Here is a 27,704-nt window from a genome sequence, read left to right as displayed (position 1 = left end):
AAACCGAGCTTGAAAACTGGATGCTTTCCAAGTTCAAATCTTGAAGAACAATGATTATGCCTTTCTAGCAAAGAATTCATAGGGGAACTATTTCATTTTGTTTTAGGTTCACATAATAAGATGGACTCTTCATCCTATTTGTGTTATACTTATTTGTAATTTTATTTCATCTGCTAGCTACTTTGCTATACCACAACCTTATGGATTAGTTGTTTTTACGTATTTAATTTGTTATATTCTACAGACAACACATGTCTTTATACACGTACCAATTGGTAATTTCCATGTTATGGATATCACTTGTCATTAATTTTTCATATTTTGATTGAATCTTTGTTATTATATTTTTAACTTCGTTGTGTTTTTTCCCCTCTTGAGATCTTTTTAGCTTATATGTGCCTTTTTTCCATTGCGTGGTGAGGGTTTCTAACCTAATAACTCACCTAGGAAAAAGGTTACCTATGCCTAGCCTGCTTCCAAGTCGTTTTAATTGCCATTCTGACTCAAGCGTAAAACCCACTTATTTCTTTTCTTATATATTTATTAAAAAAGTTTGAAAATTTTCTTGACTTGAAAAAACTGCTTGATCTTTCATTTCCATTATATATAATAGTTACTTCCTTGCGTAGATAATCTTCCAATTTGACTGAAAAGTGGTTACATGGTCAGCTTATATGGCACAAGTTCTTGTTACAAAGTTGTAAAAATATGATACATTTTTTATCTATTCTCGCAGGTGTATTTTGGCAGCTTAATTATGTTATTTGTAGATAAAAGGCTCTGTAGCTGCAGCTGCTGAAGTAAAATAGATGTGAAGATACATGTAAAATCTTTCCTACTTATTATGTAGTAGCTGTTGAAGTAATAGATATGGAAATATATGTATAGTGCTCGTCATCTATGATCTATTTATTATGCAGTTATCTCTATTTGCGTCTTTACGTCACTTTTATATATATATTCTATAGAATGTAAAATGCAGTGTTTTTAAGAATAAAATTTCAAAACTCCTTGCTACTGCTGCAGTGGGTCTTGATTTGGGGCCAAGTTTGCGTGACATATGTGCCGCTAATAGATCTGATGAAAAGCAGGTAACTTGACCTTACAAATTTTGTAAGGTTCTAGATGCGAGGTATTTTATACATGAGCTGATTAGTAATTTCCACATCCCCACATAGCAAATAAAAGCGCTTCTTCAAAGTGCTGGGACTTCTATATGTCCAGACTTTGCTGATTGGTTTGGAGATGGAGCTGGTGGTGCCCATTCTCGAAATGCTGATCGTTCTGTTCTTTCTAAATTTCTACAAGCTCATCCCGCAGACTTCTCAACCACTAAATTGCAGGTAGACTTTGCTTATTGGTTTTTCTTTTTATTATTATTATTAGAATTGTCATTGGTTAATAAAAGTAGAATTTTATTGTCTCTAAGAGAACATAACTTTGTTGGCACACATATTGCAACATATCCTACTAAGAATAAGGTGTCTGAAGTAACTTCTATGCAACTCATCTTGAACGATTATAAAACCATCAGCCATAATGGATAATTGTCCAAACGACTCTTGCCTTGCAAATGTTATAACATATTTTTAACACAAGCTATTAGTTTTCATTAGCTTTGCAGAAAATCTTGGGACAGGGAGCTTCCTTAACCTAAGGATTACTTTGCCTTATTTGCATGATTGTTAGATATATGCACTCTGAAGTTCCCCTTTTTTAAGTTGATGGTTGATTCCTTTTGTTTTAGTGAATTGTCTGATATATTATTTCAGAAGAAATCTATAATGCTATCCGTCCAACTTCTGCAGGAAATGATCCGCTTGATGAAGCAAAGACATTTTCCAGCTGCATTTAAGTGTTATCATAATTACCACAAAATTGAGTCCCTTTCAAGTAATAATCTTTACTTTAAGATGGTTATCCATGTGCACAGTGATTCTGTTTTTGCGACGCTATCACAGGAAATGAAGGTTGTTTATTAAGTAATGTTTACTTTTGAATTCATTGGAATTTAAAGTGTTGTCTTTCTAGTTTAAGATATAAAGATTTTGTTCAAAGTATAATACCATCTTCATTTATCTTACAGGAAAAACCAAGGATTGTGGCCACTGTACAGGGGTAAGGAGCAATCTCCTCTCTATCTCCCTCTCTTTCTACACACACATTTTTTCTCGTGGTTCTAAATTTACTTTGATTTGTTTGTTTACAATCCCTTTGTATATTATACTTGTATTTTATAAATTTATTTACCTTGATTCTTTGAGGATGATATTTCTTAAAAACTGCTTTCACTCGTTTCTCTTCTAGGATTTTTCGTCGATGTTAATGTATTTAAAGTCAACAAAGAGAAGGCTGCAGAGGTATCAAAGGACAGTAACTCACTTCTTAAAAATGTCAACGGTACCCATGATTCTAGCTCGTCAGTTGATGGTCTCGCTGATGAGGATGCAAATTTAATGGTGAAACTAAAATTTTTGACATATAAGGTATGTGCTTCCTAGTAAATGCTGTGAACAAACTGCAAAAGGTTTTATCTCTTATTGTTGGTGAAGGACTGCTATATTAGAAGAATTCTATGTTCTATAGTGTAACATCAATACTTTAGATCATTCGTCGTTTCATGGTTTATCAAGTTAGATTCTGTTTACATATAATATATGTCATATAGAAAGGGAAGTAGTATTATTCATTTAATGATTCCTCTAATTTTTTTCCCCTAAAGAGTCTTTTCCATTTCCTGTTGCCGATATTGTGCGACAAATTTCCATGGAAGTTTAGTTGGAAGTTGGAAGTTGGAAGTCTGTTTTGTACTCACCTCATTTTTAACTGTAACATGTTTATTAGTCCTCCATACAGTAATAGGAATTAGTTCTGAAGCATTTCTTATTGTGTTTAGACTTCAACCTAAACTGAATGATGTTCCCGCCTAGGTCAACCTAGTTCTAGTGAAGTTCCAAGTAAGTAAATATATATAAAATATACATACTGATTGTTTTACGCATTTAACAATGGCCTTTCTTAAGATCTGTCCTAAATGTTCCTAAGTACGAACTATATTTTCTTTTTGGAGTGGAGGGTTTAGCACGGCTTTAACAGAATACATATCTTGACCTCTTGGTCGACTGCAAGCGGCTTTACCTTTCTGGTTGGATCAATACGTAGTAATTTTTACGCAGTTCTGTGCATTCAAATTCATTAAACACCTGCAGAACTAGCAGCCCAATATTTAATTTTTGTGTGCTCTATAGTTTACTGCATGCAAATAGTTACAATTGGTCACCTTTTGAAAATCATGGAAATTACTTGGTTCTGAGGCCGAAGTGAATTGTAATACTCACAAAGTACCCTGAATATCTAGTTAATGGGCAGAAACTCTAGTTGTTCTATATGGTATTTGGTTCTTTCAGGGTGGTTAATCTCATTTATTGGGCTTTTTTTTTTATCATGTTATGCTATCTGTGAATAATGTAGCACTGGTATAATGAATGCACATTCTATAAACTATGGTCCTGGGTCTGAAGCAGTTTTACTGTTCTACTTATAATAAATTTAGAATGACCTTTGGAGTCACATCATATTCCACTTGTTTCTTATCATAGTCATTTCTACACAGAACTACAAGTAAGCAGAACTATAAAATCTATTACATCGCAGATGATAGTCTAGCGGTTGACATGTTACCCTTTGCCTTATCATCTTAGCAATTCTGTCTAGATCAGAACGCATTTCTTTTGAGTTAACTCAAAATACATAGTGGCTATGCAGAAAGCTCAACATTAATTCATTTCAAAGAAAGGCTTAGTAAGCAAATGATGGTTAATTAGTTTGAGCATTGTATGTTATCAAGCAAGTCAGGTTACCACCACCTTCTTCTTCTTTACATGTTGAAAAGGAGCATGCAGTTCCCTGTTCCTAGACGGATATATGTGTGGCAAGCTTTGTGTCCCATCAATTGTTGTTGGATGCTATCCTGGAGGTTTCTAGAAGTTCCTAATGCATGTTTGATGTCAGGGATGGACTTTTATGATTTTCATTATCGTATGAGATTTATTCTTCACTTTGTTGGGTTTGTTTCACATTAATGAAGCTAGTTTGTGTCCAATTAACTATTTTCAGATGTTATCCTGGAGGTTTCTAGAAGTTCCTAATACATGTTTGATGTGAGGGTTAGGATTTTTATGATTTTCATTAATGTATGAGATTTCTTATTCAGTCTGATGGGTTTGTTTGACATTAAAAAAGCTAGTTATTTAATATTTGAAGGGGAAACCAGGTTTACTTTCTCTTCTCAATGAAATAGCTAACATGCCTTAGGAGTAAAGAGCTACATGATCTGAACTATGTCCTGTACATCTTCTTATCGTTTTCCAGTACATGGAATCATATGGTATGTCCTCTGCCCATCCTTTTGCTTGTTTCTGGGTATTCTTATGAGGATCCACTTATCTAATTAAAAAATATCAGAAGAAAGGGAGAATTTGTTGAAATGTGGAATTTTATAACTGTTTTAGTGCCTTATGGTTGTGATTGCAGAATTCGTTAGGATCCTTATGGTTTTTATAATCCTTTAGACATGGTACTAAAATATGCATGGTCCTTTTGCCTGAAGGAGTTTTTCTCATGCATATATGAAGCATCAATGAACTGAACCTTTATCTTACCAGTCACTACATCTGTTGAAGTATCAAAATCGACATACTTTTACTGCATGGTAACTGGATTATATATCTCAAGCAATAGCCTTGCCTTCAGTCTAATAATTACTTTGAACAAGTCTGACCCTTGTTGAGTGATGAGACATTGATTGGAAAATTCAACATATATTTGCTTCTTGCTTTTGTGCATCAGAAAAGGATTAGTTCCTATTAGCAACGTTTGATCTACATCTGATCACCTTCCTTTTTTTAATGAATGTATTTTGGATCCCTTGTTACATATATTTGCTATTTAGATTTCTGTCCAAGTTATCAACTACCTTATGATGACACTCCTTTCTTTGTTAGCATGTCATCCCCTGTAAATTTTGATGCTTGTTTAAACATGCAGTTGCGCACATTCTTAATCCGGAATGGTTTATCTATACTTTTTAAAGATGGCCCATCAGCTTATAAGACATACTATTTGAGGTATGCCACCTATTTTACATCTTTAGACCACTTTGGTAAATTAAGTTTTGTATTTTATTAATTGTATGATATATTAGAGTATTAGTTTCTTAGTTATCATCATTCTCCTCATCTTCATTGCAACTAACCATTATGGAAAATATGATGAATTTTTTACCAGACTATCTTTCATTTATCTTCTAAAACTTTGCCAATTTTCATAATCATCATCCCATCTAAGCATTATGTTTGCTGGTGCATTCTGCAGTAACCGTTCCTAGACATTTCTTGACATTATCTTGATTGTTATATTTGACAGGCAAATGAAAAATTGGGGCACTTCAGCTGTTAAGCAGAGGGAGCTTAGTAAAATGCTGGATGAATGGTAATTGTTACACTGCTCTCTTTTTTAAATAAACAAAATAGGTAGTTGCAGATTTAACTGCTACCAAAGCCAGAAGCATGTAAGCAACATTTTGACAGTGACATTACCCTTCCCTTGCACCAGTGTTTTACTGTACTTCATCATTATGCATATGGACACAAAAAGGCAATGATGCATATGTTAGCTGAGATCTTTTTTCACCAAAACAGTCTCTATGTGCAGGGCTGTTTATATTCGACGAAAATGTGGAAACAAACCCTTGTCTTCGTCCATATATCTTAGTGAACTTGAACCTTTTCTTGAGCAATATGCTAAACGCAGTGCCGAGAACCGGGCTTTGGTAGGAGCTGCTGGGAATCTTGTTAGTTCTGAGAACTTTTTGGCTATAATTGAAGGAGGTAGAGATGAAGAAGGTGATCTACATCTAGAGGCAGCGATTCCTCCTCCTGCCAGTTTGGACAGTGTCCCGAAACATGAGGGTCTTATTGTATTCTTCCCAGGTGCGTTTCTTCTGAACGACATTGAAGTGTGATGTGCACCTTTTAAGAAGTTGGTCTTTTATAACAAACAGAGTTCTTAATGAAGAGCATCTTCAACTTCTTGGGAACCAAAAAATACATCCTTAAGTATAGTTCAACACCTGACGTATAACAAACCAAGGGCACTCCTGACATATCTGGAAGGGGTTTATTTGTATTAAGATGGTGTAAACATTATTTGCTTGGAAATGTATACAATGTCCAGTCTATGTCAAATGGTTTTTAATATATTTCTTAAGTTGGACATGCTCAAACTGTCTTCAGTCATAATCTAAAACTTCTAGTCTGCACAGAGCTGCTATGTGGTTTGTTGATAATTTTACAATCGGCATGCCTCTGGTGTGTCCAGCACATCTTCATGTAAATATTAGTGCCGGACATGTGTTGGCTAGGTGTTGTAACAACTGACTAGTTACTGTAACAACTACAATCCAAATGCTGCAGAAATATAGGATCCTCCACCTGGCTATTTCAAAGCTTCAGAAGTACAACGATTGCAAATCACTTGTTATGTCAGAATCAATATGTATAATCTTCTCATTAAAATTTATCTTATGCAATGGCATAAATTGCTGGATCAGTTTTCAAATAACTTTCACAGCGCAAAGTCCACCAGAGATTGCACAAAGTAGTTTAAAAAAATCCCGTGACAGTAAATCATGGACAAGGATTTCATGTACAAGCTATTACATCTTTCCTTCAACTCCTCACAATAGCAAAGCAACGGTGGTCACTATAAAATGGAAAATGTTTGGCAAGTCATACGGAGACATCTGTTTCTTCTGCAGTATCATTTTCATTTACTTCATACATTATTTTGCAGGTATACCTGGCTGTGCCAAGTCAGCTTTATGCAAAGAAATATTAAATGCTCCTGGTAGTTTTGGTGATGATCGTCCTATCCACAGTATGATGGGTGATCTTATTAAAGGTATTCTCTTTTGATTGTTCATGTTTTTTTTATGGTAGGTTACAATTTCAAATGCATGTATTTCCGAACATATTAAGTGCCAAAATTCAAAGTATCAACCTCGTTTGATTTATTTTTTAGATTAACTAATAATTATAGACTGCCCTAAGGACTGACTAGCATGAATACAGACACGGGTATGGTGGACATGGATACGGAACACTTTAACTCTGCGCAATGTGGGACGTGACGAGTCTGACGACATATCAATGTTATGTTAGAATATATATGTATACGCACACGCGTCTATATACACACACACATACGTATTAGAGAGAGTTTTTGGCTAGACTGTACTCAATAGTGTACAAAATATGGAGACCTAGATACTATAAGTGTAGTGTTAAAATCTGGATCCAAAATTCAAATTTCTTACTATTGGATATGATGTAATACACATGAATTATATAGAAACAATTTTTAATTATTTTCGATGTGTCTTAGATCATAGTTCATAGATCAAGGGGGCAAATTTAAGCAACTTAATGGAAATTATAAAACGTTTATGTTGGCAACATATGCGACATGGGTAAAATATGTTGAAATCCTTTGAAATTTATTTATGGATAGTTCATGTGCCCTACTCTTTGGATTTTCAATATTTGGAATCCTAATTTTGAATTTTGATTGATAGTATCCAAGTGCTGGATATTACTAACAAACTAACAGTAGCATAGTTCACCTCTTGTGTGGGTGGGAGTGTTGAGGGGTAGGTCTGGGCCCTCTGGAGCTCTTGAGAGTGCGTGGTGCGTGTGTGTATATATAATTACGATAATAAATAGAGTTCATATACATGCATATATGTTCATGCAATCATGAATTAAGAGTCAAAACAATTATTTATTAAAATATAAAACAGATTTTGATAGCATATAAATAAATAGAGTTCATGTACATGCATATGTACACATGTTCATGCAATCATGAAGTAAGAGTCAAAACAATTATTTTTAAAAATATAAAACAGATTTTGATAGCATATATGCTGCCTCCCATACATTTTTATGACTTTGCTGAAGCAATATGACTTGAATCTTCAACTTGATACGAAATGCTTGATACAAAATGTTTATGCATATCTAAGCTAAGTTTATACAAGTCCACATTTATAGCATTTTCTAGTATAGTCTTTGGTGTATAACTGAAATGCATCTCAAGCATATAATGACAAAGAAGTGCACGTCAAGTGTTGGATAAAATCATAGAAGTGTATGACGGGTGTTTTAAGTTGAAATATGTATTATATGATTGGGGACATGTTGAATAAGTTCATGCATATAATAACATATGTGAGGACTAAGGAGCGTCCATGGAATTAGGTGTCCTGTACAGGTGTGAGTTTGGGACATGGGTACAGGCAGCTTCATGATTGAAATACACGGTACATATCCTATGGATAATGCTTATGCTTCTTCATCCTGCTCCAGATTTCTGTTTCAATATTTATCTTTAGAGCAATGATGACGACAACAAAGGACTTTATCCAAAATCTCTGGGACCACCTAGATAAATCCTTTTCCTCTCATCTTGTAAACTAATTGCTTCAGCCATTTGACATGTCTTCTTTCCACGTTCTTGGCTTCTTGCATTATCCATCCATCCTAGGTGATTCTCAAACGGTCGTTGTTGCACATACCCAGCCCACATCAATCCGCTTTCCTTCATTTGTCCTCTCCTGGACTTTCCTCTAATTTCTTACGTCCGTGGTCATGTCTTGGCGTACCTTTGAGCTTTCTTTTACCCATCTCAACATTCTCAATTTAGCTGAAATTCACTTTTTTCTGATTTTTTTTTGTTATACCACAAAGCATAGCTAGTTATATTATCTTCTTGTAAAGTTTCCCATCAATAACTACGTTACTATATAGGTAGAACAGTTCGCATGGTAAAACATATACAGAGATACTTCTAAAGACAATGTTTGTTTGTTCGTGCAAGTATTCCTCTGGGTTTTCTCATCAGAAGAATTCAGGAAGAAGTGTTTGTGCTGTTATATTTATTATTTGCAGATTAAATGGTAAATAAAGCATAGTTAGCTCAAAACAAGAATTCCAACATAGTAGAACAATACAGTTAATAAGTATATGAAATACTTTTGCATAAACCTTGTTTGTGCCTTACTTCAACATCTTAAATTGTATTTGCAATTAAATGATTCAATTCGATAGCTTCCAGACACATGCAAACTTCCAGTTACGAGTAACAAACTGTGCCTTAAAAATGTTCTCTTCAGCAAATGTTTCAGTAACACGACCATACTATATAGTCCTCATGTACTTAATATCCAATGAATACGCATCAAGTAACGACTAAAAAAATTATCAATAATTAAGTCGATAATTGTAGGATAAAATTTCCACTATATTGTCAGAATGGGAATCTTATGTTTCACTAATATAAATTCATTGCAGGAAAATACTGGCAAAAGGTTGCTGATGAGTGCAAGAAAAAGCCTCAAGCCATAATTCTAGCTGACAAGAATGCACCGAATGAAGAAGTGTGGGGACAAGTAATGTGTTACTCGCTTTTTCAGTTGATATATTTGTTTTGATTAGCAAATCTTTATATCATGTTTTGATGTATCTTAATGCTATTTCTGTTTTCCAGATTGAGGACATGTGCAGGCGGACAACAGCCTCTGCTGTTCCTGTTATACCAGAATCTGAAGGTTCCAATATCTATATATTGCATATTCTAAGTAGATACTTCTATTTTGATTACTTTCTCTGCATGAGTCTATTGATGTTGTTAACATCTGAAGTTTCGTATCCACCCTATTGGATAACTCTATCCTTATGCTGGTCAAAGTTCATGTTTTATGTTAAATACAGAAAATCACATCCTCCTAACTTGGATGGAGAAGTTCATGTTTTATGTTAAATACAGAAAATCACATCCTCCTAACTTGGATGGAGAAGCTTAAGTATCTGTTTAATTTTTAGAAACCAATAGTTTTCATCCTCCTAACTTGGATGGAGAAGCTTAAGTATCTGTTTAATTTTTAGAAACCAATAGTTTTTTATAGCATTGAAGTCACATGTTCTTCTAATTGCTAATTATGTAATATTTGTATTCTACAGGCACAGATTCAAATCCATTTTCTCTTGATGCACTGGCTGTTTTTATGTTCCGTGTTCTTCAACGAGTCAACCATCCGGTAGTGATGTTTATGTTTTCATATTAATTGGAGACATACTTGTTTATTGTTAATGAAAATTTCTGAAGCTGTTCCTGATTTTGAAGGGAAATCTTGACAAAGGTTCACCAAATGCTGGCTATGTTCTGCTTATGTTTTACCATCTTTATGAGGGCAAGGCAAGTGGCTATTATGTTTGATGCAGCTTGGCATTTTAATCTTACTAGTTTTCATGCACATGCAATACACGTAGTTGAATACTATGATTAAGTATTTTTTATTTATTTCCTTACTAAAATTTATTTATCGGTCTCACCTTGGTGGTGTTTGCTCATTTATGTCTCTAAACTTTAGCATTGTGATTGTTTTTCTTCGATTTTTATTTAAATGAACTACATCTAATTTAAATTTTCATGTTGATAATTAAATTGACAGGAAACAAATGTAATTCGAAGCCAATTTGAATTATCATGTTATTTCGACCGACATGAAACTAAGCTTGAGCTGAGAAAGTATAGTGTTGCAAAAGTGAAAAACACTTCAAAAAATAGCGTTATAAAAGGACGATGAATAATTAAAGCTAATGAGACAAGATGATTGTTTAGAAGTGAGCTAAAATGATACAAAAGAGAATATAGAGTTTGTTCTTAATCCTTGATAGACTTTAAAAAATTATAAACTTAAGATTAATCCTAACTCTAGTACACTTATATAATGAAAGCATCCACAAAAGCATCTAAAAGTACTAAAAAATTCATGCAAATTCCATCTAAATATTCCTAATTTACTCAAAAAAATAAATTATTCTATAAAAATATGTAGAAAGCAGGGTCTTTCATTCCTTTTGTTTCATTTTTTATTGAGCCGACACCAATCCTTCTTCACATTTATCTTTTTCGATAAAATTAGGTAACTTTTAGATACTGAAAAGAGATAGTAAACCTTAAATTGGAAGTTAAATTTATATATCTTAATGGAAAAAGTATCAAATAACTACTCTTTTCTTTGCTAAGTTTTAAAAATTTAGTCAAGTTTTTGTGATTTTGAATTTTTACGTGTTTTGTAATTTTTAAAAGTTTGTGAGTATTTTAAAAAAAATTAAATTTTAAGTTTAGTGCTTGCAATTTTCATGTTTCATGTGTTGGTTGTAAGTTTTCAAATGTCAAGATATGTCTTACAACTCTAAAATTTTGAGGGCGTTTTTTTTTGTAATTATTGAAATTTTGGATTGTTTGTTATAAAATTTGTGCTTTTAGCGGTCTACTGATAAATTCCAAATTTGATATGTACTGGTCATAAGTTCTGAAATTTCATAGTTTTTTGTTATTTTTAACTTTTTAAGGAAATTTTTTTGCAGTTTTTATAACTTTGAGGTTTTTTACAAATTTTAATTTTTTAGGTGTTTGATTGTAATCTCTTGAATTAATCTTTGTTATTTGCAAGTTTTGAAAGAATTTCGGGGTGTTTCTACAAATTTTAAATTGTTGAGGGTGTTAATTATAAATTTTAAATTCTTTGGAGGTGACTGTTAATTTGCAAATTTCATGTTTGTTATATTAAGTTTTAAAACATCAGGATTTTTGTGTAATTTTAAATTTTGAGGGTATTTTGTGTAATTTTTAAAATGTTTTGGATTTTTTTGTAATATTTCACATATTACAACATGTTAGTTCTTTACCTTTACAAAGTAATATCGTGGAGCTATTTCATGTATTAATATTTTTTTTAAGTGTTGATCTGTAGTAGTTCACATGAGATTAGGATATGATATAATTATGATTAGGCTAGATTAAGATTTAAAAGATATATTCAAAATAGTGAAGGGCAATGCTGACCATGAAAAGTTTTTCCTGAACTCGTACTTTTAAAGAGTATGATATGATTTATTGTCAATCTTGTCCTCGTAATCTTCTCAATTATTTTGCAGAACCGCAAGGAGTTTGAAGGTGAACTCTATGAACGTTTTGGAGCATTGGTCAAAATGCCTTTGCTCAAGATGGATAGGTAATAATAGTTTTTATGGTGATGTTTACTTGATTAATGGTTAAGATTCTTGTCTGACTGAGACAAATTTCTCATATCTGCATCACGATATCTTTTACCCATCAACTTATGGAAAATGTATTTTCCCTCCAAATATGTTGGATCTGATTTTTTTTTAAAGAAATTATTGAAGAATATAGCATTCATGATGATGATTTGCTCATCATCAAAGTTGTATCCATCAAAGTGTAATTTCTTTGTAGCATAACTCTGTAATGAGAGGGACACGAGAAACTTCTCTGGAGAGTTTGTCAAGAGGTTGAACATTCAAGTAATGTTCCATGTTTCTAGTAAAATAAACCATGGAGAAAGGAGGGGTTTGTCTTTGCCATAGAACCAAGTAGATCAGTTGGCCGTTTGGAAACTATGGAGGGGTTTGTCTTTGCCAAAGAACCAAGTAGATCAGTTGGCCGTTTGGAAACTATCTACTCGTTATGCACTATAAAGCTCATTTAAACACACATCTAACTTGAAAATTCTTCTAGATCCGAAGTTAATGGAAGGGTGAAGATGCTCAAACTTTTCTACGTAATTCGGAATTGTAGGAAGTGCCATATGATGGAATCATTTCAGTTTCTTTTGAGTTTGGTGGTGGCTGGAAATGTGATTTCGTGAGATTTAATGGTTGTGGTATCTGCTGTCATGTGAGGTCGAAGTTCAATCCATTTTGAAGTATAGCTACCCAAGCCAGAATCTTGGATCTAACAACAGGTAGCACAAATACGGCAAATTTGTAAAATGTAGGATACGGGGCCATTTTTACACACAAAAGATCAAATATTAAAATACCTTTAACATTTGTATGTTTCTATCTATTATTTATAACAATTAAGAATCAAGTTAAATCAAACTAAGAATATGGTTTAACAACAAATGTTTAGTTTTGATTGCATGGGATAACACGATGGGTATTCCTTCAAATATCTAAGTAACAAGTTTGGTTTTGAACTCAATATTACCAAAGAAACTAGCTTAGGGTATAAGGAATAGGGAAATTAGGTTTTGCTTTGAACCACACGTGTCCATGGCGTGCCCGCAGGGAATCCGTGTCTAACACGTGTCGGACAAGGGCACGGCATCCAAATCGCCGCGCTGATTAACCTAGATCTAACAAATAGTGGCAGAAGCTTTTTGTTTAGCTTAGGTGCTTTCCTAGTTATCCTGTCCAGCTGCATCTGTGTGAAATAAAATCCATAATTTGGTGGGACTTTTTATGATTAAGATACTGTTCTTTGCTCGTTTTTGTCATTGAAATCTTTTCACATCAAAAGATATTAGCTTATACAGAAGGATTCAGTCAAGAAGGCTTGACTAAAAGTCGTGGACTTGTGATGGTGTTGGAAATGGTGTCAACCTGACAATCCTCACTCCTTAATGCCAGCTTCATGCTCCAGGGAAACTGCAAGTTACAGTCCTGCATGAAATGCTGATGACCACTCAGCTAGTTGATGGAGAAACCTTCTGCCTTTCAGCTTCGGCTCTTCGAGTAATAAAACATCATCCACATTCCTCTTGACCATAAAAGAGTTATTGATGAAGAGTAAGATGTTAAATAGTGAACAGGGAATTACTTTCATGTCTTAGCCAACAGGTAATAGAGTAAAAATAATATCCCATAAATTAGTAAACAAGAATAATCTAAAGTTTAACAATAAAAATCTACTGTACTGCATGTAAACAAGACGATGTTTGACTCCAACATCATATAACAATTGAACAGAACATATGTGGTTTCTGAAAGCGAATACATGTTCGGTAACTGGATTTCTTAAGCAGAAGTCCTAAAAGAAGTTTGCAAAATTAAAGTGGATCAAGCCGGTCAAATTGCTTATTGCTTATGTAAGGGGGCGATGCATCACAACTAAATTTCATTATGAAAGAAATGAAATAAAAACTGAAAAAGAAAACCTCATTAGAGTTGAATCAGGAATATTCTGTGCAATATGACTAGGGAAAAGAAAGAAATCTCCTGCTCCAAAGAATTATCTCATTTCTTTTCCGCTGCAGATCTTAAAGGAAAATAGGGACTCCATAATCACTGATTAGTTTGTCAAGATAACAAAAGTTTGGATGCAATTGCATCAAATTTTTAAATCTGATGGCTCTAGACTGATCAAGATGGATTTTTTAATCATGTCTTGGTTGTGTAGTGTTCTCGGTTTCTTTAGTTTCTCTTCACTAAATACCCAGGCACTCAGAATAATACAACCTCCTACGGTAGTGGGAAAATATTTATTTCATAAAGATTTTAGTTCAATAATATGATTGCATGCACTAGTCTAATTACTTGATAAGAAAAATTAATTAGTGAGTTTAAAAGAATTATTCAAGTTAGAATGAAAAGCCAACTCAGTAGCAGACGTAGAAACCAGCAAACTTCTTGAATAAATGAGACAAATCTTTTTCACACTACGCCTCTTTTCCTCCTGATCTTTCATGAGATGGAAGGCATCAAGATTCTCTTTATTATAAGATAAGTACTGAGAATTAGGAGGATGCTTTCCACCGTCAACTAGCATGTTTGTTGTGAGGGTGTAGGCGTCTAAAAATGCCTATAGGTGTCCGCACACAGCTCGAGACAAAAAGAAGACAATGAATGTTATCATTTGAGTCAAAGAGGATCGTCTGAAGCCGTAAAGAGGCTAACGAGCACACGAAGTAAGTCAGCGAAGCGTACAAGTCAACTGAATGTCAAAATACGCAAAACGACGCAAAAGATCTCTAAAAAAAGCTCGGAAACCGCGCAGCACGCGAGTCACCCAAAGGTGACCCATGGCCGCGCGGGTCACCCCGGGCTGACCCGCGCCCAGAAATGCCTCGGTGCCCAAAAACATGTATTTTGATGATTCTTTCGGGATTCTTCGTTCCAAAGGTTCCCAACTGTCTTGATATTATCTCTACATGTGGGTAGGCTGTTATTGACTGAAGATAAGGCCAAATATCCCATTCTCATCCAAATAACTGCATCCGGAGCCTTATAAATACAAGCCTAGGACCTTCTTTCAAATGGGGCGAATTATTATCAAGACGAGGAGGTGCTGCTGAGTTGCAAGAGAGCACGAATTTCAGAGGAGGCTAGCTGATCTCGGCGAAGTTTTTCAGCATAGAGAGGGAGAGTTCGAGAGATCTGAAGCCACGTCCCCCCATTCCTTGAGATTAAGCTTGGTCTTAATCTCGAGAAGAGTACTGATTTCGCTTGGTCGATATCAGTACTTTAGCGAATACTTCCTTGGTGAAGTAGGAGCTCTGATCAATTATTTTGTCAACCGGATCTGATCCGTAGGCGGTCCACGGATATCAACGTCCCCGACACAGTCAAAGATCCCATGCAAACAGAAATTAATAAATAGGATCTATGTGTTGTTTGAAAGAGATTGTAATTAGTTATTTCCATTGTGTAAAAGTCTTATAAAAAGACTAATTTTTTGTTGAGTTTATTGTAACGCCTGAAGTTGTAATAGATTCAATCACAATGAAGAAAATAATTTCTGACCCAAACAGAGGGTAGAAAGAAATTGTTGCTGCATAGACAGATGTCCAATGTATATCACTCCTATCTCCTTAAGCTTCACTTGAGTGCCAGGCAAGGAGGAGAGGATAAAGAAGGTGTATCAAGTTATTACAGTATTTATAGATTATCATTTGTCTTCATGGCTTCTTCAAATTATGACCAAAATACATAAAAGAGCCTCACACGCAATGGAAGTGTTGGAAATCTCCAACTGTGCCAAGTATATTTAAACTAAGAGAGTATATGAGAAAGCATTCGATTTTATGCCTATTGGTAATTCCTGAGATAAAAAGTTAAAAACAGCTTCACTGGATTTGTTTTCCTTGTATACTTCTGTAGCTAAATACCATCCCAACCTATTGAAACCTTAAAAATATGCATAGCTTGTCTGATCAACGTGCAATGTTGTAGAAAGATCAAATAGAGCGGACATGTAGATGGATTGGTGTATACCAATAGGAAGGGATTCTACAAGAAGTTGAGTAAGAGTCTGAAATATATTATATATTGCAGAAGTTTTATTTTCCTTTTTTTTCAAGTAATGAGATTTAGACCAAGGAATGGTTTTCTTATTGTCTTCTAAAGCATGGATTCTACTGCAGAGTCCTAAAGATCGGTGTTTTTTTTTTTTTGCTGTGTGTAGTCACAATCTGTTCTGTAGAATTTTACATTCTCTTTCCCTCTTCTCTCTAATAAATCTCTTAGTTTATTCTAGATTTGTAAACCCTTGTATTTGTGTTGTTTCATAATGATTCCACGTACAGCTTCGAAGCAAAATTACATGTTGAAATTCAAAGTTCATCTTTTCGTCTCTTCCTCATATCTGTGCTTGCTAGTTTTTAGCCATCACTCTTATCTTGCACATTTCCAAGTTTCTTAAATTATCAAAGATTACTCACAACAAGTTGCTGGGAGCAAAATAATCTATTTCACTATAACTCTTGATTATTTTTTTAGTCTCTGCATGCAATATAGTTTTTGAATAGTAAAATACTTGCTGTTGTTTCAGGAAACCACTACCCAACTCTGTAAAAGCAATATTAGAGGAAGGCATTAATCTTTATAGGCTTCACAGCAGCAAGCATGGAAGGTATCTTTTCTTCTCAAGAGGTTACTAAAAATATTTTGAGGTTGCTGATTTCCTTGTCAAATTCGGTCTGAAATGCATTTTACCTTTTCTTTTTTATGCTAATTTTCCATAATATGATCGTTTAAATGAATTTGGAAGATATATTCAGTATATACCTGAGTATCTGACCTTCTTTATTTGATAAGGTGTTAAAATGGAAAATTTGTGTAGAGATATGTCAGCTTTTTGGTGTCCACATGTTTGATTAGGTGGTCAGCAAGTAAATCATGTTACAAGGCACCCCATTCCTATAATTGTAAATTACGTATAGTACCATTGTACCCATGCATGAAGGTGTACACCAAAAAAGTTGAGGAAACAGTGCCTTTCAATATGTTTGCCCTGCTGAAGGAGACATGTCATAGCAATAGGAGACATGTCATAGCAATATCTAATTTATTTCCTCAGCATATACCAATGTACCTTTTCTGAAGTTCTCGTTTGCTTTGTTTAAGAGGAAGCTCATTGCTCTAGATGCTTTTGTCCGAAGCACCTTATGATCTTTCTGTTCCCAGAACTTCTAATTGTTTATGTGTCTACTGTATATACCTTCACTTTGGAAGGAAAGGGAAAGTCAGCGGTTAAATATTTGTAGTGAAGATCCTATAGTTTTCATGTACTTCTAGTGCTGTCACAGTTAGATGATGACTTATGGTTACTTCTAGTTCCAATTTATTTCCTGAGCTTTATTTGTCAATTCTTTCTCTTAACTTCATTTTTTGTTTTAAATGTGTTTAATGAAATAATGTTATTCTAATGAAATAATGTTATTATAGGTTGGAACCTTCTAAAGGCACTTATCGAAAAGAATGGACTGAATGGGAGAAACGTTTGCGGGCAGTTATGTTTAAAAATGCTGATTACCTCAATTCTGTTCAGGTAAGCAGATTTTCAGGCTTCAATCCTTTCTGTTATTTTTGTCCAAGGATATGGCAAAGGAACGTTTAACATTGCATGTTATGTTGCTATCATTTATAGATCTCGCTAGCCAGTGTCTGTAATTGATTGTCTAGTTTAATGCTCAATTGCTCATAATATCCATGCATCTTTTGAACAAGCAAAACTAATGGTATTCTGGAGGCTTTTGTCACATTTTGGGATGTTTAAAGACCCTGTTTGGCCCCTTCCGTTTACTGGCTAATGAATACTGTTGCTATTTGAAGTGAAAAGAGTTATGTTTTCATTTCACTGTTTAAACTTTTTTTCATTTAATCAATAAGTCTTTTCTTAAAGATGTTATCACATATTAGTTGAAAGATATTTACAGTTCTACTAAGCAATTCGTTCGCTACCATATCCGATTCCCTAATCTGTTCTTTTACAAATTGTAAAATGTTTGAGGACTCAATCTTACCTTCTACTTCAAGTAAATTATTATGTAGGAAAGAAACAGGTTATTTGCTATTGAAATTAGTTACAGACTTCTACTTCAAATAAATTTCAAAACATGGATGTTCTTTTACCCCTCATTCATTCTATCACTCCACCCCTTTACATTATATCAATGTATAAATGGTCATGCTTTCACACTCTGTTCCTGGGATCTTAGGACTTGGCAGAAAAACAAAACTTGGAATCAGAAAAAAAATTACTAAAGGATAGCCATATCGGTTTGATGCTCATGTTTCTGAGAGATGAAATATTGATGAAATAGTAAAGAAAATCTAAATTTCAATTGCATTTTTTTCAGCATGACAATTATACTTAAAGGCATTTCTTGCTGGATTTGCAATGAATATTCCTTGTGCTTGACATAATTCATCTGAAAGTTAATACTCTGAGGGAAGGTAGAAATCGTGATCATTCTCACCTATGCAAATATGAATACTGCATGGATAACATTATATGTCAAAAGAGCGTCTATACTTTGTGTCATCCCAATGACTTGTGCAAAGTATCATCACATCAAGATTTAAAATGGATAAGAAAGGGGAACAACCTAAATATTAAGACAAAATGTTGTCATATCGCAATGGTAAGGACAAAATGCCTAGCTGAAGAAGACTTAGATTGAAGCATTGAAAAATACAGGGAGTTCTGATGTCATTTACTGGTGTCAGATCGAAATTAATCGAGTTTGATTTTGAGTGGAGACTCAATATCCTCATTTGTGAGGTTTACCTGAACCAAATTCACTTTTTGCGCACTAGGATTTCTTTTATTCAACTACATGTAGCATAATAACAGTTAATCTCAAATATCTCGTTGTCAAAACCATCTCCGTGTTCTAAGTCGGTCCATCTTCCAGGTACCATTTGATCTTGCTGTCAAACAAGTCATGCAGCAGCTCAAGGAGGCTGCCAAAGGCGAGCATATGACCCCAGATAGTGGGAAGAGGAGGTTTGGCAACATTGTTTTTGCAGCAGTTACGTTGCCTGTAACAGACATTAAACTCACCCTTAGCAAGGTACAAATTCTTCTAGGTTAAAAAGCTTAGTTGGCTGAAAATTAATAACTCTAGTTTTTCTAGGGAAACATTATTCTTTTAAGAGGCTTTTTCTTATAAACCCAAAGTTTTACACCCATTTACTTTAAAACCCACCTAGTTTTATATGTTCTCTTATACCCAAAATACGAAGTATAGACTACAGAGCGTACACCTACATACAATAGGTCATGTAGCTATACACCCTATAATATGCAAGTATACACTCCAGTGTGTGCCCGCCTATACGTCCTATTGTATGTAACTATACACCTTGTCCTCGATACTTATATTTAAAAATAAGTAAACCTTGGATTTTGGGTGTATGAGAACCTTAGAACTCCGATGGTTTCCAAATAAACCGGGGTAGAACTTGTGTGTTTATAAAGCAACAAACAAGCCTTCTAATCTGTTAAGACACAATTCATGCCTTTTAACTCAAAACAGGTAGCTAGTAAGGATCCCAAAGCCGAAGCATTTCTTGAAAGCATACGCCTAGAGGACAACCTTCAAAAGGCTCATGTTACTCTAGCTCACAAAAGAAGCCACGGGGTCACAGCTGTGGCAAGCTATGGCGTCTTTCAAGATCAGGAAGTTCCAGTTGATTTCACCGCTATGTTCTTCACCGACAAAATGGCTGCCCTAGAAGCAAGATTAGGATCAGTTAACGGAGAAAAGGTAGTGTCCAAAAATCAATGGCCTCATGCCACGCTTTGGACCGCACCAGGCACAGCAGCGAGAGAGGCTAATGCTTTGCCAGAGCTTCATTTAGAAGGTAAAGCAACACGAATAGATATTGATCCGCCTATTACTGTATCAGGAGTGTTGGAATTCTATTGAAATTTTCCTTTCCCCCTCTCTTTCTTTCTTTCTTTCTCTTTTGTTATTGGAAAACCATTCACGATGTAAAGGCTGTGATAAAAACCAATCAAGATGTAGAGGCTGTGATACTTGAGTTGTAGAGTTGTGAAATTTTGAGGGAGTTAGAGGAGAATGTCTGCAAGCAATAGTTTCTTTCATCACGTATATATGATACTTAAAAGTTTTGAGGGTTAATTTACTGTTTGTCTTTTAATCTCTATGCTTCAAATTCCATTTCGATTCCCTGTATGATATCTCTGTATAAGCCCTGCTGTGAATGGGTGGAAACTTGTTACTACTAATTTTTCTTCTCCGTCTTCGCTGCATTACAATATGTAGCCAACATTAGCGTGGAAAGGCGTCTCGTTAAAGTGGAATAGGGAATACAGGAAAAAAAAAGGAAAATGATTGTGAAATTATTCCAACGTGAAAAAAGAGGCGAATCAATTTTATTTTCCATAGGAATATTATTATCCAGGAAAGCCACACTTTTGGCTTTATTTCTGTGTGTATTTAAATTTCAAAATATTCAACATATATCATTAATAATTTATTGTACGTTAAAACTAATTAGAAGAACAAAATTGAAGAGATTCGAAAAACGTCCCAACTATTATTGACTATTTAATAACTATTTTGCTCCTCACATTTTCTAATAGCACAATACTTTATATTAAAATTGACAATAATTTTTTTAAAATTTATTCCCATTAGTATTTATTTTTAAGGTCTTCTATGCACAAGTTTACCTTATAATGTACGTATCGCTTTCTCTGGAGAACTAGTTCTGTTTTAACATTTGGGTGTATTTGCCTCTAATCCATCAAGGATCTAGCACAGTGCATGTTCATGATTTTTATATTAAATGATTTTAAGGATAATTTAGGAATAGATCCTTTAATTGGAAAACAATTACCTTAAATATTTGTCAAAAACTTTTGGCCGCGGGCTAAAAGTTTTGTCGTTTGCTCTTAATTGTTTTGTTTCCAAGCAATGCCATTTTGTTTTCTAATCATTTAGTATTGCCAAAGCTCCAGGGCATTTGATGAAAACTAATGATCTGAGGCACCTGCATTGCAAGTGAGAAAGTTAATAGTAATACCAATGATTTGAAGAATTAATCTCTCTCAAAATAAAAATTTAAGGGACTAATATTTGGGGGGGGGGGGGGGGGGGGGGGGGTTGGTGGTTGGTGGCCTATTTCCTTGTAGTACCTCTAAATTTTGCCCAACCTTTTCTTGGATCGTCAAAGTACTTTTTCTAACACTTGGCCACCTAAAGTTTTTCAATTATATTTCACTGTTGACAACTCACACTTTGATAGCTCTAAAGTTTCAATGTCACATTTCTCTTTAATACCTTTGTTATTAATTTTATATTTGTCCTTAGCATTGAAAATTGTCATTTTATCTAACCATTAACATGTGATAGAAAAGTATGTAATTGGGAGTTTTGGTGTCATTAGTGAACCTTTATGAATGCTAATGCACATTGTTGACTCATAATATCTTTGTTTTGCCGTTTCTTTTTTTTTAACTAAAACAAAGAAATGTGTTTGGAAAACCGGGTGTTTTTTATCTTTTTCCCTTTACAAAATCTAAAATTAACACTTTCTCAAAACAGTGCACCAAAATATGGGTTTTGAGATTTCCGTTTTTTTCATCTAAGTGCCGCCGTAGCCGCCCACAGGTTGTTGCGGCTCGTCACCAATTCCCCGTCCGCCTCGCTAGCGCCGACCAACGCTCTGCCCTCGGAGCCCGCCGCACCAGATCCGGCCACCGTCCGGAAGATGACGTCGTCACCCATCTCCCGCTGTCCCAACCAAGAGCCACCCGCTGTCGCTCCCACCAGTTCCGCCGCCGCCATCACAACCGCCGCCAGCCACCCTCCCCCCGTCGCACTCTACCGACCACCACGCCACCGCTTGTCGCCCGCCGCCAACCTAGCATCGTCGACCCGGCCGCCCCCGCCGCCGCCGCCGTCAAGACCATCTCGCGCGTGCCTCCAACCGCTCACACAGCTCGTCGCTCCCCACCCGCCGCGGCCGTACAACGGCCCGCCAGCGCACCTTCGCTACCCGTCGCAACACCACCACCCACCACCGCCACGCATTGTCGGCCCGCCGCCACCAGATCGTCGACCGAGACAGATTCCGCACCGCCGCGGCCAGACCCCCCGGGCCTGGCCACCCTCCACCCCCGCGCCACATCTCACCGCCGCCACCCGTCCCACGCCGGCGAACCCGCCGCTCCCGACCGTTGCCCGCCGACCGCCGGCCACATCGTCGCTACCACTGCCGCCGTAGCCGCCCACAGGTTGTTGCGGCTCGTCACCAATTCCCCGTCCGCCTCGCTAGCGCCGACCAACGCTCTGCCCTCGGAGCCCGCCGCACCAGATCCGGCCACCGTCCGGAAGATGACGTCGTCACCCATCTCCCGCTGTCCCAACCAAGAGCCACCCGCTGTCGCTCCCACCAGTTCCGCCGCCGCCATCACAACCGCCGCCAGCCACCCTCCCCCCGTCGCACTCTACCGACCACCACGCCACCGCTTGTCGCCCGCCGCCAACCTAGCATCGTCGACCCGGCCGCCCCCGCCGCCGCCGCCGTCAAGACCATCTCGCGCGTGCCTCCAACCGCTCACACAGCTCGTCGCTCCCCACCCGCCGCGGCCGTACAACGGCCCGCCAGCGCACCTTCGCTACCCGTCGCAACACCACCACCCACCACCGCCACGCATTGTCGGCCCGCCGCCACCAGATCGTCGACCGAGACAGATTCCGCACCGCCGCGGCCAGACCCCCCGGGCCTGGCCACCCTCCACCCCCGCGCCACATCTCACCGCCGCCACCCGTCCCACGCCGGCGAACCCGCCGCTCCCGACCGTTGCCCGCCGACCGCCGGCCACATCGTCGCTACCACTCCACTGTCGCTATATAAATGGTCAAACTAATTTAATCAAAATGGTGTTTTCAAAACACATTTAAAAAAGAAACACCATGACATGGTGTTTTTCACAAAAACACAAAAAACACATTGATTACCAAACACACCCAAAATTGATGGACCATTTAGCAATCTCAATGATCTGAGGGACCATTTCGTCCCTCGCCCAACACGTTTTTTCCACCGGAAAACGCCTACCAAGAAACCGGATCCACCGCTACCTACCATCTTTGCGAAAATTTCAGAAAAATACCTGAACTTTTGTGATTTTGTAAAAAGCCTCATAAAAAAAAGCATGTTAGCGGCTTAGATTAATAAGTTTGAATTATGATAAACAAAAATTATGATGAAACTTTCGAGTGAGAAATATTGATCTGGAAGAACAAAATGTCACAGCCAGATCTTATTTACAGAGTTTTGAAAGTTTATATGGACAATTTAGTGAGTGAATAAATTGCAAATATCACGAGGGGCGTTATGCAATTGAAGCGGTTGAGAGTTGTTAAAGCGCTACGGAAGATATAGATGAGGTGGGGATGCAGTTAACCTCTTCTGATTTGTGCAAAAGCTACCGAAGTTCAGGGGGTTTTATGGGATTTACCCTTCTTCTTGATAATATACTCTCGACTTTCCCAACTACCACCGCTCGTCCATCTCAATCATTCTCTCTCCTCTCCTCTCCTCTCCTCTCCTCTTCAGAAGGGGAAAAAAAGGGTGGGAAATGACAGAAATACTCTCATCTGCATCTTCCTCCTCCTCTTCATCGAAAACTGCAGAGCTCGATGCTCCGCTTCACGCCATCGGGTTCGAGATCGACGTCGTCTCGTCCGATGAAGTTAACGGCACGTTGGAGGTCACTAACACCTGCTGCCAGGTATAGTGCCTTTCTCTTAAGTTGTTCTATTTATTTATTTATTTATTTATTTATTTTTGGAAATTTGTTTTGAGTTTTGCTCGTGCAGCCGTTTAAGGTTCTTCACGTCTTCACGGCCCACGTGGCGTCGGGGTTCCGAAGGATCGCCGGTATCCAGCTCAGCATCAACCACCACAGGAGTGCTCGGCTTGGTGATCGCGTGTTCGCACGTGCCACGCCCATCCACGTTGGCAAGACTATCCAGGTCCTCTTATTTCTGTCCTCGATCAATTTTGGGGCCTGTTTGGTTCTTTTCCGTACGCCACGTGAAAGCCACCGTAGTTAGGAAAGCTGATCGTCTAATTAAGGACCTAACATTATTAATATCTATAGTAAAATCTATTAAAAACGGTTCGTTTTGATGAGAACCGGTCAGAGGCCGGCGAGCAAGATTTTTACATGCCACGTTGGCCTCAAACGAACAAAGTAAAAGCTTGAAAGTTACTGTAGCAGTAAACTACATTTATTAGCTTTCTGGTCAAAAAACCCCAACCATGTTATTACTGGGTTAATTTTAGAAAGCACCCCCTCAGCTGTTTTATGAACTATTTTAATTTGAGTAATTATATATCCTGTCAAGTTTGGGGGTGTTGCAGATAAACCCTGTAACAGTGAAAATTTGAGGGAACCCCCGGTGTCACGCATGACCCTCTTGATCTTCTCGCTTTCTGTGAAAAATCGTTGACTTGCATGTTGTCAAAATGCGAAATGATCTATTTTTCTCTTGTCCTGCAAATATCTATACTAAATTTTTGTAAAGGTAAGAGGTAAATTAGCTGCTTATGTCATGTGCTTGTTACGTGATATGTTTGCATGTGCTTTGTTAGTGAGGGGATTAATTGACAAAAGTCCAAAGAGGTTTTCTCAATTTTTCAAAGATGATGATCGAGGTTAAATATCTACATCACCCCCCAAAACTTTAGGGGGTTACTTAGATTAAAATAGCTAATTAATAAGGGTTTCCTGAGACGCCCCCGTAGTTAGAGAGGGATTTTCTAAAACTAATCTTTTATGTCTGTGTTTAGTAAGATGAATAAATGCGTCTGTGGTTGGTGCACATAATGAAGCTGATCAGGCTGTTCAGTTAAAAAAAAAAGGAAGGAGGCGTGTTTTATTGCGGGACGCAATCTTTTTTTTTTAAAGTCAATGCCTCGAAGTCGTTGGCATTTGAGGTGTGCAAAATTAGTGAATCATGATTCATCTAATCTAATCTTCTATTTTTTTTTAATAAATCAAAGATTAATTGACATAGGAATTGAAAGAGAGAGGAGAGAGAGACAACATCTCTTTGTATTTATCCAAAGCGTTATTATCTTTCATGGAAGGTGGGTGTCGATGAGCCAAGCTGGGCCCTGGGCTTTTTTTGTATACTCCAGGTAAACAAACGAGACCATCCAGTAGAACGATGATTTTGGCTCTTGCCGCAACCCCATTCCTCATGTTATATATTGGGAAAATTTCACTAAACCCCCAGTAAGTTTGGGGGCTCTAGAAAAACTCCCAAACTTTTTTTTATTATTTTTTATTATGTTTATGTGATGTTATTTGTTCGGAAACTCAAAATATGGGCTTATGCTGTTATGGGGCTTAAGAAATGTCTCTTATCAATAGTTTTCAAAGTTTTAGTAACGTCGGTAAGAATGACATCGAAACACCCTAGTCATGCTGTAAGAACTGTGTCAAATCTTTATGAGCTTCGGATGATATTTCCTTGTTATTCTTAGTAGGACAAAATAACCAATTCCTCCTTAAAGTACTGTTAAACTTTTTAACTTTTTTTTTCTAAATTATTATATAATTTGCCTATATTTTTCTTAAACAATATTTGTGAGCCCAATATGGCCATTTTGTGAGCCCGGAGTCAAATAACTGATAGATCAATATGGCGTGATGATGTTTTCATTTTTGCATTTCTTCATAGTTTTTATTAGTTTGTTACCTCGCCCCCGAACCAAAGAAATTACGGAACTACTTTCTCTAAAGCTTTTTACCCTTAGGGGCTGTTTGTTTGCTAAAAAAATGGAAAAAAAAAGCCGCCACGTCAGATTTCAAGAAATCCCTCTCTGTCACGTAGAATTTTTGTTTCAACCGATTTCCAAATCACATGTTTGTTTCGTTTTGTGATTTAAAGAAATGAGAGTGCCACGTAGGATGTCAGGTTAGATTTTTGAGAAAAGTATTTTCACACCAAAAATCTTTGAAACCACTTGGAAATGTCACTTCAATAAATTTTTAATTACTAAAAGCACTGTTAAAACAGTGGCTGTGAAAAAAGAGATTATTTAATTACTGAAAACACTATTACTATTGCGGTTGATTTTTATTTCCTTTTTTTATGTTTAAACAAACACAAGAAATGGAAATCGAAACACTGTTACTATTGCGGCTGGATTTGTTTTTTATGTGACGTGGCAGTGACATGACAGTGGTTTCATTGCGAAACAAACAAAAAAAGTAACGCGTGAAATGTCTTGAAATCTCTTGAAATGAGTTGAAATGTGAGTTTTCCATTTCCGATTTTTTTCGGAAAACAACCAAACGACCCCTTATTTCCTTCTTTGGAACAATTTTTTTTTGAATTGCAGAAAGTACAAATATTGCCAAAAAATTACTTATACTTAAACTATTTATTAAGTATTTGATTGTGATGACCATATTGGGCACATGCACATAGTTCAAGAGAGAAAATAGGTAAATTAGTACTGGATGGAGAGCTCACCGGCACTTTAAAGGGAAATTGGGTAGTTTTGTCCTTTCTGATAACCTCAGTATAATTATAACTTGCATGGCTTTATTTTATTTTTATTTTTCATAGGTTTGGGAGGTTCATTTGTGGAAGATAAACCCAGGATCCAGCCCTGAGAAAAGAGAGCTTTTAGCATCATCAAAGGTCACGTTACTATCGAACATGCCAGTGCCCAAGGAAAACAAGGATGCAGGAGATGCTCTTAGAAAGTATGCAAAATTATAAATACTGGCGTTTATACACACTACACCCCTATCTACAGCTTTTTGCAATTACCACTGAAAGAGTGGTGTTATCTGCATATTACGAAGGTATCCAAGAGTGAATAGTTCTCAAGCTAGGAGGGGAACCCAATATTGTATGGAGTTTTATTATTTTGTGTGTAATAATCAAGCCATGCAAGGCCGCAGCGTAATAATTGCACGGTTTTGATCGATGCATGTATAACCTTCTGTGTTAAAGAAATCGCATGTTCTAACTTGTCTTCGATGGCTTGATCAGTTGCTCTCTTTATGTTTATATGTCTTGAGTTATGCTGCTGATGTGATAAACATGAATCATCTAGAAATAAAATATCCAATGATTTTGACATGTTTTAAGTCAAATTTTCAAAGATTAAAAGGTTATTCTATTTTATGAAAGTTCTAGAATGTTGAGTTTGACATGAATATAAGATACGTAGTTTAGTACACGTTAAGCGCTGAAAACAGATCGGTTTTTGTAAAAAAATTTCGAAAACTTCACGGGAGTTCAACTCCCGTGAAGTTTAGTGTATTTTTAAACTTCATGGGAGTTGAACTCCCGTGAAGTTTAATTTCTCCATAAACCTTCACAGGAGTTCAACTCCCGTGAAGATTTATGCACTTATGAAACTCCACGGGAGTTCAACTCCCGTGGAGTTACAGGCCGCATTTCCCAGAAAGCGCTCTCTGGGAAATGCCGCCTGCAACTCCACGGGAGTTGAACTCCCGTGGAGTTTGGCGTGCCTATATAAGGC

The 27,704-nt window shown here is 36.6% G+C and overlaps 2 protein-coding genes across 2 annotated transcripts in view; both read left to right on the top strand.

Annotated features, from left to right (window-relative positions):
* Positions 1-20,299, top strand: part of LOC109833730 — a 32,132-nt gene extending 11,833 nt beyond the window's left edge. The window contains exons 9-26 of the mRNA XM_020401517.1: positions 1,027-1,091; positions 1,179-1,343; positions 1,809-1,967; positions 2,085-2,118; positions 2,308-2,486; positions 5,047-5,126; positions 5,425-5,490; positions 5,713-5,990; positions 6,853-6,960; positions 9,411-9,508; positions 9,607-9,667; positions 10,080-10,156; positions 10,243-10,314; positions 12,063-12,139; positions 16,699-16,779; positions 17,595-17,697; positions 19,067-19,225; positions 19,691-20,299. Of these exons, the coding sequence (XP_020257106.1) occupies positions 1,027-1,091; positions 1,179-1,343; positions 1,809-1,967; positions 2,085-2,118; positions 2,308-2,486; positions 5,047-5,126; positions 5,425-5,490; positions 5,713-5,990; positions 6,853-6,960; positions 9,411-9,508; positions 9,607-9,667; positions 10,080-10,156; positions 10,243-10,314; positions 12,063-12,139; positions 16,699-16,779; positions 17,595-17,697; positions 19,067-19,225; positions 19,691-20,083 (2,255 nt within the window). The 3' untranslated portion in view covers positions 20,084-20,299. The remainder of the gene's footprint in view (positions 1-1,026; positions 1,092-1,178; positions 1,344-1,808; positions 1,968-2,084; positions 2,119-2,307; positions 2,487-5,046; positions 5,127-5,424; positions 5,491-5,712; positions 5,991-6,852; positions 6,961-9,410; positions 9,509-9,606; positions 9,668-10,079; positions 10,157-10,242; positions 10,315-12,062; positions 12,140-16,698; positions 16,780-17,594; positions 17,698-19,066; positions 19,226-19,690) is intronic.
* On the top strand, positions 23,679-27,207 carry LOC109833729 (1,4-dihydroxy-2-naphthoyl-CoA thioesterase 1-like). The gene is made up of 3 exons (XM_020401516.1): positions 23,679-23,922; positions 24,011-24,166; positions 26,777-27,207. The coding sequence occupies exons 1-3, from the start codon at positions 23,770-23,772 to the stop codon at positions 26,930-26,932; spliced, it is 465 nt and encodes a 154-aa protein (XP_020257105.1). The 5' UTR covers positions 23,679-23,769; the 3' UTR covers positions 26,933-27,207.

The sequence above is a fragment of the Asparagus officinalis genome, chromosome 3 (assembly GCF_001876935.1).
Source record: "Asparagus officinalis chromosome 3, Aspof.V1, whole genome shotgun sequence".
Lineage (NCBI taxonomy): Eukaryota > Viridiplantae > Streptophyta > Magnoliopsida > Asparagales > Asparagaceae > Asparagus > Asparagus officinalis.
Note: the sequence above shows the minus strand (reverse complement) of the source record. Positions and strands in the feature narration are given on the sequence as shown.

What these genes read in the sequence shown, in the direction of transcription:
- LOC109833729 (XM_020401516.1), top strand. Translation starts at nt 23,770, where the DNA reads ATGACAGAAATACTCTCATCTGCATCTTCCTCCTCCTCTTCATCGAAA. An exon ending in TCACTAACACCTGCTGCCAG is followed by an intron (nt 23,923 to 24,010) that starts GTATAGTGCCTT and finishes TTGCTCGTGCAG; the next exon opens with CCGTTTAAGGTTCTTCACGT. An exon ending in ACGTTGGCAAGACTATCCAG is followed by an intron (nt 24,167 to 26,776) that starts GTCCTCTTATTT and finishes TATTTTTCATAG; the next exon opens with GTTTGGGAGGTTCATTTGTG.